Source organism: Odontesthes bonariensis, chromosome 8 (genome assembly GCF_027942865.1).
Source record: "Odontesthes bonariensis isolate fOdoBon6 chromosome 8, fOdoBon6.hap1, whole genome shotgun sequence".
Lineage (NCBI taxonomy): Eukaryota > Metazoa > Chordata > Actinopteri > Atheriniformes > Atherinopsidae > Odontesthes > Odontesthes bonariensis.
This window is the reverse complement of record NC_134513.1, coordinates 20,463,288-20,475,721: the sequence shown is the minus strand read 5'-3', so window position 1 is coordinate 20,475,721 and position 12,434 is coordinate 20,463,288. Positions and strand designations below refer to the sequence as shown.

At 45.3% G+C, this 12,434-nt stretch overlaps 1 protein-coding gene across 4 annotated transcripts in view; it reads right to left on the bottom strand.

Annotated features, from left to right (window-relative positions):
* Nucleotides 1-10,958, bottom strand: part of LOC142385474 (protein NLRC3-like) — a 43,987-nt gene extending 33,029 nt beyond the window's left edge. For 3 of the 4 annotated variants that reach the window (XM_075472050.1, XM_075472053.1, XM_075472052.1), the window contains exons 1-8: nucleotides 10,886-10,958; nucleotides 10,514-10,702; nucleotides 6,772-6,898; nucleotides 6,072-6,182; nucleotides 5,844-5,987; nucleotides 4,915-4,993; nucleotides 4,552-4,759; nucleotides 2,616-4,404 (exon numbers count right to left, since the gene is read on the bottom strand). In XM_075472050.1, coding sequence (XP_075328165.1) covers nucleotides 2,616-4,404; nucleotides 4,552-4,759; nucleotides 4,915-4,993; nucleotides 5,844-5,987; nucleotides 6,072-6,139 — 2,288 coding nt within the window. In that variant the 5' untranslated portion in view covers nucleotides 6,140-6,182; nucleotides 6,772-6,898; nucleotides 10,514-10,702; nucleotides 10,886-10,958. Of the gene's footprint in view, nucleotides 1-2,615; nucleotides 4,405-4,551; nucleotides 4,760-4,914; nucleotides 4,994-5,843; nucleotides 5,988-6,071; nucleotides 6,183-6,771; nucleotides 6,899-10,513; nucleotides 10,728-10,885 lie in introns of those variants that run through there. The other variant, XM_075472051.1, reaches the window with a different exon arrangement.
* Between the last annotated feature and the right edge of the window lie 1,476 nt (nucleotides 10,959-12,434).

Genomic DNA, 12,434 nt, shown 5'->3' with positions numbered 1-12,434 from the left:
GAGGCACTGCCCCCGATGTCCACGCGATGCTGCAGAGGCGTGTCAACCAAGACAGCCCAACAACATCCAGAGCCTTGAGGAACTCAGGACGGACCTCATCCACCCCCGGGGCCTTGCCACCGAGGAGTTTTTTGACCACCTCGGCAACCTCAGCCCCAGAAATGGGAGGCCTCACGTCCGAGCCCCTCACCATACACGGTGTTGACGGTGCACCGCTCCCCCCCCCCCCCCTGAGCTGCCGGATGGTGGACCAGAATCTCCTCGAGGCCGTCCGGAAGTCGTTCTCCATGGCCTCCCCGAACTCCTCCCAAGCCCGAGTTTTTGCCTCAGCAACCGCCGAGGCTGCGTTTCGCTTGGCCTGTCGGTACCCATCAGCTGCTTCCAGAGTCCCACTGGCCAAAAAGGCCCGATAGGACTCTTTCTTCAGCTTGACGGCTTCCCTCACCACTGGGGTCCACCAGCGGGTTCGGGGATTGCCGCCACGACAGGCACCGACCACCTTACGGCCACAGCTCCGGTCAGCCGCCTCAACAATGGAGGCACGGAACATGGCCCATTCGGGCTCAATGTCCCCCACCTCCCCCGGGACATGGTTGAAGCTCTGCCGGAGGTGGGAGTTGAAACTCCTTCTTACAGGGGATTCCGCCAGCCGTTCCCAACAGACCCTCACAATACGTTTGGGCCTGCCAGGTCTGACCGGCTTCCTCCCCCACAAGTGGAGCCAACTCACCACCAGGGGGTGATCAGTTGACAGCTCCACCCCTCTCTTCACCCGAGTGTCCAGGACATACGGCCGCAAGTCCGACGATACGACCACAAAGTCGATCATCGAGCTGCGGCCTAGGGTGTCCTGGTGCCAAGTGCACATATGGACACCCTTATGCCTGAACATGGTGTTCGTTATGGACAGTCCGTGACGAGCACAGAAGTCCAACAACAAAACACCACTCTGATTCAAATGGGGGGGCCGTTCCTCCCAATCACGCCCCTCCAGGTCTCACTGTCATTGCCCACGTGAGCATTGAAGTCCCCCAGCAGAACGAGGGAGTCTCCCGGAGGAGCACTCTCTAGTGCCTCCTTCAGGGACTCCAAAAAGGGTGGGTACTCTGAACTGCCGTTCGGTGCATAAGCACAAACAACAGTCAGGACCCATCCCCCCACCCTTAGGCGGAGGGAGGCTACCCTCTCGTCTACCGGGGTGAACCCCGATGTACAGGCGCACAGCCGGGGGGCAATAAGTATGCCCACACCTGCTCTACGCCTCTCACCGCGGGCAACTCCAGAGTGGAAGAGAGTCCAACCCCTCTCGAGGAGGCTGGTTCCGGAGCCCAAGCCATGTGTCGAGGTGAGTCCGACTATATCTAGCCGGAACCGCTCAGCCTCGCGTACCAGTTCAGGCTCCTTCCCCAGCAGAGAGGTGACGTTCCACGTCCCAAGAGCCAGCTTCAGTAGCCGAGGATCCGACCGCCAAGGTCACTGCCTTTGGCTGCCGCCCAGCTCACACTGCACCCGACCCCAATGGCCCCTCCCACGGGTGGTGAGCCTGTCGGAAGGGGGACCCGTGTCGTTTCTTCGGGCTGGGCCCCACCCCTGGGCCTGGCTCCAGGGGGAGGCCCCGGTGACTCGCGTCCGGGCAAGGGAACACGGTGTCCAAAAATATCATTCATCATAGGGGTTTTGTGAGCTGTTCTTTGTCTGGTCCCTCATCTAGGATCTGTTTGCCATGGGTGACCCTACCAGGGGCTTAAAGCCCCTGACAACATAGCTCCTAGACTCATTGGGGCACCCAAACCCCCCCACCACGGTAAGGTGACAGCTCAAGGGGGATTAAATTAAAATTAATTCATTAATAACAAAAAAGCTTAAATTAAAATAATCCAGGTAAATTCAAGTACTTCAATAAAAAAATAAAAGAGCCTTAGGAAATGTTTAAAACATATGTAACCCATATGTAACGAGTTTAGGAAACTTACCGCTACATGTTTCCTCAAGTTAGATGTTGAGTTTTTGAATGCTGAAATGTGCGTTTGTTTTGGTTAACACAGAAGACACATAATGTAGCTGCTGTTTCGCACTTTTTGTAAGGTAAACATGCTTTCAGTATGAGGCCTCGTCTGTGTCTTCATTTCCCACCGTTGATTATGACATTTTTCATCTGTTTCTTTTTTTGTTTGCCACGACTGTAAACTGTAAAGCTAACCCGTCCCGCCGCTGGGATTGAGTACAGTCATGTGACGAGACTGCACGACTACGTTTGATTGGTGAAACACAGTCACGTGGTAGAGCCTTTGGCGGAAGTCTCTCTCTCTGTCAGAATTAAACATTAAAATGAGGCGTACGCGGGGGGATAAAAATAATGAGGCGTAGAATACCAAAGAGGTAAGAAGAAAAGTAACGGGCTCATTGTAGCCTAATGTAGCGGAGTAAGAGGACAGTTTCTTCTTCACTTATCTACTTAAGTAAAAATAAAAAGTATAGTGATTTAAACCACCTCTGTTTATATATCTATGGAAATAAAGTAAAAACATAAAATAAAATAAGCTAAATAGAGTTTTTGTTTCTGTTAATAAGTAAAGAATGTATTTAAAAAGAAATATATCTATGTTTGTACGTACAGAGCTTTGTTGGAGGCTTTGACCACTGGCAGCAGCCTCAGAAGAGCCTCCTCTGAAGCAGAGTATTTCTTCAGGTCAAACTCATCCAGATCTTTTCCTGATGACAGTAAGATGAAGACCAGAGCTGACCACTGAGCAGGAGACAGATTATCTGTGGAGAGACTTCCTGAACTCAGGGCCTGTTGGATCTCCTCCACCAGAGAACGATCATTCAGTTCATTCAGACAGTGGAACAGATTGATGCTTCTCTCTGCAGACAGATTCTCACTGATCTTCTTCTTGATGTAATCGACTGTTTCCTGATTGGTCTGTGAGCTACTTCCTGTCTGTGTCAGCAGGCCTCGTAGGACACTCTGATTGGTCTGCAGTGAAAGACCCAGGAGGAAGCGGAGGAACAGGTCCAGGTGTCCGTTTGGACTCTCTAAGGCCTTGTTCACAGCTGTCTGGTAGAAGAGAGTCTCTGTCGGTGTTTCAGACTCCTGAGACTTTGGTTGTTCCTCCATCAGGTTGAGTCCAGAGTTGATGAAGGTCAGATGCACATGAAGAGCAGCCAGAAACTCCTGAACACTCAGATGGATGAAGCAGAACACCTTCTCCTGGTACAGCCCTCTCTCCTCTTTAAAGATCTGTGTGAACACTCCTGAGCACACTGAGGCTGCTGAGCTATCGATGCCACACTCTGTCAGGTCTGATTCATAGAAGATCAGGTTTCCTTTCTGCAGCTGCTCAAAAGCCAGTTTTCCCAGACACTCAATCATCTTCCTGCGCTCTGGACTCCAGTGTGGATCCGTCTCAGCTCCTCCATCATACTTGAGCTTCTTCACTTTGGCCTGAACCACCAGGAAGCGGATGTACATCTCAGTCAGGGTGTTGGGCAGCTCTCCTCCCTCTCTGGTTTCCAACACATCCTCCAGAACTGTAGCAGTGATCCAGCAGAAGACCGGGATGTGGCACATGATGTGGAGGCTTTGGGATGTCTGGATGTGGGAGATGATCCTGTAGACCTGCTCCTCATCTCTGAATCTCTTCCTGAAGTACTCCTCCTTCTGTGGGTCAGTGAACCCTCTGACCTCTGTCACTATGCCGAGACAGTCAGAAGGGATCTGATTGGCTGCTGCAGGTCGTGAGGTTATCCAGAGGCGAGCAGAGGGATGCAGGTTCCCCCTGATGAGGTTTGTCAGCAGCACATCCACTGAGGTGGGCTCTGTAGCATCAGTCAGGGGCTCCTCGCTGTGGAAGTCCAGAGGAAGTCGACACTCATCCAGACCGTCAAAGATGAACACAACCTGGAACTGTTCAAAGCTGCAGATTCCTGCTTCTTTGGTCTCAGTAAAGAAGTGATGAACAAGTTCCACCAAGCTGAACTTTCTCTCTTTCAGCACATTCAGCTCTCTGAAAGTGAATGGAAACATGAACTGGATGTCCTGGTTGGCTTTGCCTTCAGCCCAGTCCAGAGTGAACTTCTGTGTTAAGACTGTTTTCCCAATGCCAGCCACTCCCTTTGTCATCACTGTTCTGATTGGTTCATCTCTTCCAGGTGGGCCTTTAAAGATGTCTTCTTGTCTGATGGATGTTTCTGCTCTGCCTGTTTTCCTGGATGCTGCTTCAATCTGTCTGACCTCATGTTCATCATTGACCTCTCCGGTCCCTCCCTCTGTGATGTAGAGCTCTGTGTAGATCTGATTCAGAAGGGTTGGCTTTCCTGCTTTAGGAATCCCCTCAAACACACACTGGAACTTCTTCTTCAGAGCAGATTTAACTTTACGTCCACAAACTGCAGCAACAAGTTCTGAATAAAGACAACAAATAACATCAGTAAACAGACATTTCAACACTGTACAGAATGAGTATCTGAACATCTGCTGCTCTGTGTGCTGAGACATCAGTAAATGTGTCATTTATCCAGCAGGTTAAACCATTAGAGGAATCCTCTTACTGCTCTGCAGACGGTCAGCCAGCTCCTGCTGCTTCATTCTCCTCAGGAAGTGAACTGTGATCTTCACTAATGCCTCTCTGCTGCTCCTCTGCTCTTCATCCTCACCCTCCTTCTGACTCTCTAAGCATTCTGGGTCATCTGGACTCAGAACCCTCTGCATCTTCTTCAGCTCCTCCTTCACAAAAGTGAGCATGTTGTCCTCCAGCAGCTGGAACAGAAAACCATATGAATGAGCCAATCAGACTGAAACCATGGAGCCAAACATCAGATGGACACACTGACAACCCACTGGTCTACAAAGTGCAGCATGGAGATGGCTGTGAACAGAACAGATGGAAAAGTAGTTGTTGTACATGTACAGACCATAAATATGGAGTCCAGCTGTGTTTGATGCTGCTGGGCAGACGGACCACTGGGACCCTCTGAGCTCTGCTGGTCCACTCTGTGGAGGAATCATGAAGAATGAGCTCACATTGTGTCTGTCCACACAGAGACAAACACAAGGTGAAGCTCCATGAAGGGATGTGTGGATGTGAGCAGTGGATCAGAGGACTCCCTGTAGTGGGAAAGCTTTACTGGTCCTGCTGATCCCACTGAGAACCAACAGCTCAGTCTGCAGCTGCTTGGAGCTTTCAGCTCACTTTGGTTGGGTCTCAGCAGCTCTCACCAACGCCTTCAGAAAGCTTTCCCTCCCTGCTGAAGTGCCCTGGAGCAAGGCAGCCAGAGCCAGTGTGTGCTAGGATTGGACTGGTTGTACTGGGCAGCTCCCAGTGTGAAGGCCTCAGACGATGACTGTTCAACATCATCTGATGATTATTTCCCAAAGAGAGACAAACTTTCATTGTAGCTTCCAAAAGCTGTGTTTAGTTCACTGGAAGAAGCAGAGTTCCTGTCTGTTTACCGAGTTTCATTTCAGTCTTTCAGGACAAACTTTAGTTCTGTTGCTCACTAATTTGATCTTCTCAAAGCTTGAAGCAGCTAACCAGCACCCTGCTGACTGTTCCTCTGCTGAACCTGGAACACATCACACCTCCATCAGCTCCATGTGGTTCAGACGTTCAGGTTTTTAATTCTGAATAAATCTGTCTGTCCTCCGCATCTGATGAACAAACTGTTTGAACCCATTCAAAGTTAACCCAAAGATCATTTTCTGTATCATACATGTTGAAAATGTGTCATTTAAATCAACACAAACGAACAAACACACATATCAATGCTGATAAGTGTGTGAAAAAGTGTTCAAACTGACTCTGCTACATTTTACTCTGTTACAGCATTTACACTCAGCTCACCTCTTAAAGGATGGACGTTGGTCTGATTTGAAGAAAATAGGATGATCCATTGACCGGTCGCTCTTAAAGGACACACAGCTGGGTTCAGGTTCAGGTTCAGGTTCAGGTTCAGGTTCAGGTTCAGGTTCAGGTTCAGGTGGGTTCCTGTGAATAAAGGTGGTTTGGTGATGTGAGTGCTGAGCTCTGACATGGAGAAGAGTCATGGACAGTTAGAGATGGTCCTCTCACCTCTGAGCTTTGCTCTGGCTCTCATGTTCCCCACACAGAGAGGTTTTAGTGTCCTCACACTGATCCATGCTGCTGAACTCACATCAGCTCACACACACTTTCTACCTTCTTCTGCAGAGGAAACACAAATCATTCATCTGCACATCAACTCACATCCTCCTTTCCATCATTTGGGCTGTAAAAAGATCAGCTGCTGTACTTCCATCAGTCCACTAGAAGGAGGCATGGAGCAGCACAGACATCATGATCCTGATGATGATGATGATGATGATGAAACATTTCCATTCACTGACACACACTGATTATCTGAACCTGCAGCATGATGATAAATCTGCTATCTGAAACACTCTGATGGGCTGAATGCAGGACTGAACTGTACATGAAGAGCTACACTGCAGATAAGTAGCAGCAGGACTCCAGAAATCCATCCTGCAGGATCACTGCAGACTGACAGGAACCACCAGGGGGCGCTCACTGCTCTCTGTTAAATATTATCTAACTTTATTATATATATTATTATATGAACCCACTGATGAGTCCACATCGTCACACCCAGAGGCTCCAGACACACCTGAATTATGATCCTTCATAAAACAGGTTGAGGATCAGAGTCCAACAGGATCAGAGTCCAGGATTAATCTGGATCTCATATCAGGACAGAGTTTTACTGTGAGTGTGTTCAGAGAGCAGTGTCACTTACTCAGCTTCTTCCATGAACTTCTTCCCTCTGCAGCTCTCTGCTGTCTGTGTGTAGAAGAAGAGGAAATCCTCTGCTCCTTCTCCGACATCAGTCCCCTGTGTCTGCAGGCTGCCGTTACTCTGAAACTCTGCACACCGTAAAAGAGTCTTAAAGTGATCAGAGGTCAGCTGCTGCGGCTTTATATGACGGTAATTTATCAATAATTAACCTGCAGAGCAAACATTTTAAACCGAGCTGAGGCCTTCAGTCCAATCACTGATCAGCACCAGAATCATCAACAATTAAACTATACACGCTCTCCGGCCGCTTCATTAGGCACACCTTACCATTACTGAGTTGGACCATTTTTCTGCTTTCAGAACTGCTTTAATTCTTTGTGGCGTAGATTCAACACAGTGTTGGAAACACTCCTGAGGTTTTGGTCCATATCGACATGACTGCAGTCGACAGACAGATCTGGTGAACCCTGTGTCATGTTCAAGAAACCAGTTTGAGACGATGTGAGCTGTGTGACACGGTGCTTCATCCTGCTGGAAGTAGCCGTCAGAAGATGGGCACACTGTGGTTAGAAAGGGATGGATGTTCATGTTGTTTATGCCAAATTCTGACCCCACCATCTGAACTCAGACCAGGCAGCGTTTTCCAATCTTCTTCTCTCCAGTTTTGGTGAGCCGGTGCAAACTGTGTCCTCAGTTTCTGCTGCTGCGTGTTGACAAGTCTGCTCATTGTCGTCTGGATGGTTTCTCTTCTTCGGACCATTCTCTGTAAACCTTAGTTTAAATACTCAGACCAGCCCGGCCCCGTTCACTCACTTAAATCCCCTTTCTTCCCCATCCTGATGCTCGGTTTGAACTTCCCCACGTCTGGATGCCTCAGTACACTGAGTTACTTCCATGTGATGATGTGCTGATGAGCTTTTTGTCTTAACAAGCAGTTGAACAGGTGAACCTCACAAAGTGGCCGGTGAGTGTGTATAAACACTCACGGTTTCTGTTTATGCAGCAATATTTCAGTTCAACGAGAAGCTGATTATTTCTATTTAGTTTAAGAGAAATCATTGAGTCTCCACCACAGTTACGCATATCTGATGGTAAAATGACACGTCACTACATAAGCTGTAAGAAACACCATTTAATGCTGACAGAAAGGATCAAATACAGCTGTTTGTAGCAACAAATCCAGGAAAATCCAAGGTCAACATACAGAACTTATAAAAAGGACAGAAGCTGCCCAAAGTGTTCTCCTGTCCAGAAAAAGTTACAACCAAACAAAAAGCTTTCAAATGAAGCAGGAACACCTCAGTTTGATCCGTTCCCGCTGCTCTTTTCTGCTTCGGAAGGTTCCTAAGTGAGTAAATAACCTGCAAATATCAGCAGCAGCCATGATAAGAGCTGGTTGAAGCCTCTCAATGCTTCCTTCATTATCTCCTCATGAAAAGGAAACGATGGCAGGACGGAGATCAACTGATTTAACGTCCGAACCAGAAACTGACTGATATGCTGTTAATAAAAGAACCTTCTACCCTGGGAAGGTTCCATCTTTGTCTGTAGGGTCCATCTTATGTTTAAAAGTACAAATAAAATGTCTCAGATAAAAACTTGAATGAAACGTTTTAACTTTTAGTTGAATTCAACAAAAAATAAACAAAGATGAAGGATTATTACTCACATGTAAAGGGAAGGAAAAAGGTGAATAAAACATAACAAACTGATCCATAAAGGAGACAGAATACCTGAATCTACTTCATTTCATCATGAGACAATATTAGTGGATTATATGTTCCATCAGAGCCTGCACACAGCTTCATAACTGACTACAGTCAGACACATTTTAACTGTTCTTTTATTCTGAAAGGGGACAAAGGAAGCAGCAGGAAGCTGCTGTGTCTGACTGTAATGGAGGAGCTGACGCTTTAATTCTATGAAGATCAGTTCCTCATGTAGAAAACAAACATCATCAGCTGATCATCATGTTCTTTGATTCCACTGTGACACAGGTGAGCTGCTTCCTGGAATGAGTTAGAGCTCCATCTGTGACACGGACAGCACAGGTAGGACCTGACCTACCAGAGGAGTCCATGTAACAACACGCCTTCAAGTTCCTGAACAACAAACTCTGATCTAAAAATGCTGCTTCCCTCTCTTCCCTTCCCCGTTCTCTTTGATTCAGCCTCTAAATTCCACTCTGCCAGGGGACACACGAACACTTCTCTGCTTTATTCAGATTGCTCTTTGCATCAGAATCATTCAGAGCAGATCTCATTAGTAAGGTCCCATCTGAGTTTTTCTGTGTCCACATGAATAGGAAGCATTCATGTTAGTGTTGAAGACATCACTGTTGGTATCAGAGTGGTCAGCAGCGGTCATTTAGACACTACTGATCAGCTGCACTCAGACTGTGTTTGTAGGGAGGTGGACTGATTGTAACATCAGCTGCTCTGCTCAGTGATTTTCACTCAGTCCAGACTAAATGTGAGAGATTCTCCACCTCCTCCTCATAGATAATTACACACAAATACCTTTCCCCCTGACTTAATCCCAAAGCAGGTTCTCTGCTTTAAAAATACAACACTGAGTTCTGACTGTCTGCCTTTTATCACTTTGATATTGACCGAAAAAAAAAACAGAAGCTAAAAACATGTTGATTTACCGTCAGGTTCTGCAGTTCCTATATTTTGGTTTTCTTGTTGCTCAGAACATGTAAACAATCAGATCTGACAACCATGAAGAACTGTCCAAAAGTCACCAACGTGCATACAGATCTCATATTACAGGATATGTATTACAGACATGTTTGTAGTCCAGTTGCTGCTTCAGTTTAAGGCTGAGCTGATGGAAACACTTTATATTCGTCGGCTGGTTTCATCTGCAACAGTTTCAATCAATATTCAATAAAATAATACTTAAAAAGATAAATACACCTTTGAAATAAAGGAATTAAAACATGGAGACAGAAACAGCTTTGAAATATTGATGATATTAGTCAATCAGACACCCAAAATAAATCAGTGATGTACATTCAGAGATTTATATCGATAAATCTTTTATTTCTTTAACTTCATCCTTTCTTTATATTTATGTGATGTATTTATTTCAGGATTTCTTTTCAGAGGTTTATTCATTTCTCTTACTGACATTATTCTCAAAGTATTTCTTTCTCTATATTGACTGAAACTGCAGTCCACAGAGATCATTGATAAAGCCAGCAGGTGTTTAATGAACTGGGCGTTATGAACAGTGCCCTCCTCCACTCCACACCACACCCTGTCTGAGCAGCCACAACAACACATCTGAGCATGTGCAAACAGCTGCTGCTGGCACACCGATGAAGACAGAACAACTGGCTGCATACTGTCAGCTGTTGGTCTAAAAACTTCCTCCATTTGTCTCCAGCTGCTTCTGAACAGACTCAAAGGCAATAAACAGGTGGGATGGGTCTGTGACTCTGAGCTGAAGTCTGACGTTCACTCCTGTGAACGCTCCATAGTCCCACATTTAAAAACTAATATCCAGCCCACAAGCCAACATCTAAACACATCTCATCATGTTTTCACACTTTCTGCCTTCTTCACATTCTGATCTGTTTCCACTCCCCTGTTTCCTCCTTTCTTAACTGAGTGTTGTAACAGAGCTGTTTCCCTGCAGGATCAATAAGGTTTCTGCAGTCAGTCTGATCAGCTGTTTCCTGCTGAAGCAGCAACACTTTGACAGACAAAAGAAGCTGAAACATGAAAGAGACTCACCGCAGAGTCCTGCTTTTCCTCACAGATGGAGGCGTTGGGTGGTTGGAGCTGCAGAGCACTTACAGACGGAGGACTTCATCCAAGCTGAGCTGGAAACACTGACGGACTCACACTCCTTTAAGATGCCTCTTCTCTGTTCCAGCTTACCTGTAAAACCTGAAGGTTCAGTTCTCTGGAACGCTGAGTTTCCTGATGGAGGAAAGATAAAACAGCAGAAGTCACACACAGAAACAGACGGACAGAGAGACTCTGACAGATGTGTGAACATCTGTTCTGCAGCAGTCCTGTCAGAACTTTAACTGTGGGTCACTTCACCAGGTGGAAGCTTTGAACAAACACATCAGTGTGTGTGTGAGTCTGTGCGACTCCCACCTGAACAATGAGGCTTCCTGACATTGTTGCAGGTGAACTGCTGCTGTCAGCTGGAATGTTGTCAGATTTCTGTCACCACCTCATCTACCAGCAGAGGCTCACAGCTCAGCTTCCTCTCATTCCTGTTGACACGTCATGTGACCCGTCATGAGGGAGCTGCTTGGCTTTAGGTAAAGGAAGTCAGCTGATCAGTGCTTATGGATAATACTCATTCTCACTTTGTCAGAACCACTGTAGGTTCTGGTCTGAAGCCGCCCTTCCCTCTGCCTTCTGTCACGCTGCATCCACCCACCTCACACTCTGCTCCCCTTAGCAAAAACTACTTTATTCAAGTGTACTATGAATATACTTATTTTATACCAAAACTGAGGCAGTATACTTGAAGTTTACTTTTTATATACTATATTTTATATACTTAAGAATAGTATAGTGAAGTATATTTGGCTTATAGTGAAAAGTATAAAGAAAAGTCTAAGACTAAGAACATTTATACTAAGACTTAAGACTTTAGTACTAAAGCTTATACTTGTACTTTAGTATACTTTTGAATTCTTTCTGCCACAAAGTAATAATACTTTGTTACTGTTTATCTTGATCCAAGTACAGAATAAGGTCAAGTCATTGACTCAGCGAAGAAGGACTTTATTTCATTGAGGCTCTTTGTTTTTTAAATGCACATCTTTAATGATTTAAGCAGGTATTTGTAAATACACTGTATGGTATCTTTTAAAATGTCATATATATATATATACATCAAACTTGTTCTCAAAATTCTTTCTTGTGATTTTGTAAATACATTGCAGTCTAGTATACAGACAGTATGAGTTAACTTTAAGAATGCTTTAAGAAATATATTTCAGATATATAAATATTTGAATGGATAGTGTCTGTCACATCTAATGTGGGTGACCTGGGTTTAAATCCCCTGGCACTACCTGCAGTAGGGGTCCTTAGGCGAGACCCCCTCACCGTACCCGCCTACCAGTGTAAGTCACTTTGGATAAAAGCGTCTGACAAATACATAAACATAACCAGTACGCTACAACTAATATGCTAAGCAAACTTACAAGTACACTTAAGTTATACAACAAGTATTATTTTTAGTATTATTATTTTTCTAGTTTTAGAAATTCTAAGTTCATAAATGTATACTTAAAGTGTACTTGAAAAAAACTCAAATGTGGACTGGAAGTATATACCTAGTACATCAGTAGTATATAAATGGGTGTACTTTTGTAAACTTAAAATGACCTTATCATGTATACTTAAAGCAAACTTTTATAAACTGAAAAATGTTCCAATTTAGTCTGAAGAAGTATTAAATTAGTATACTTTTTAGTACACTACAAGTACATGCTACGTAGTATACTTGCTATACTTATACTCAACCTGCTTAATAAAATGAATTTCAAGTACTACTTTTTGCTAAGGGTCCAACAGTCTTTCTTATTCAGGAAGGTTCCAAACTGGGTGAAATGAATAAAATGGAAGTATCTGAGGAGCTGCCATGAAAGAGCAGAAGCAGACAGTGAAGGGGCGGGGTTTATTC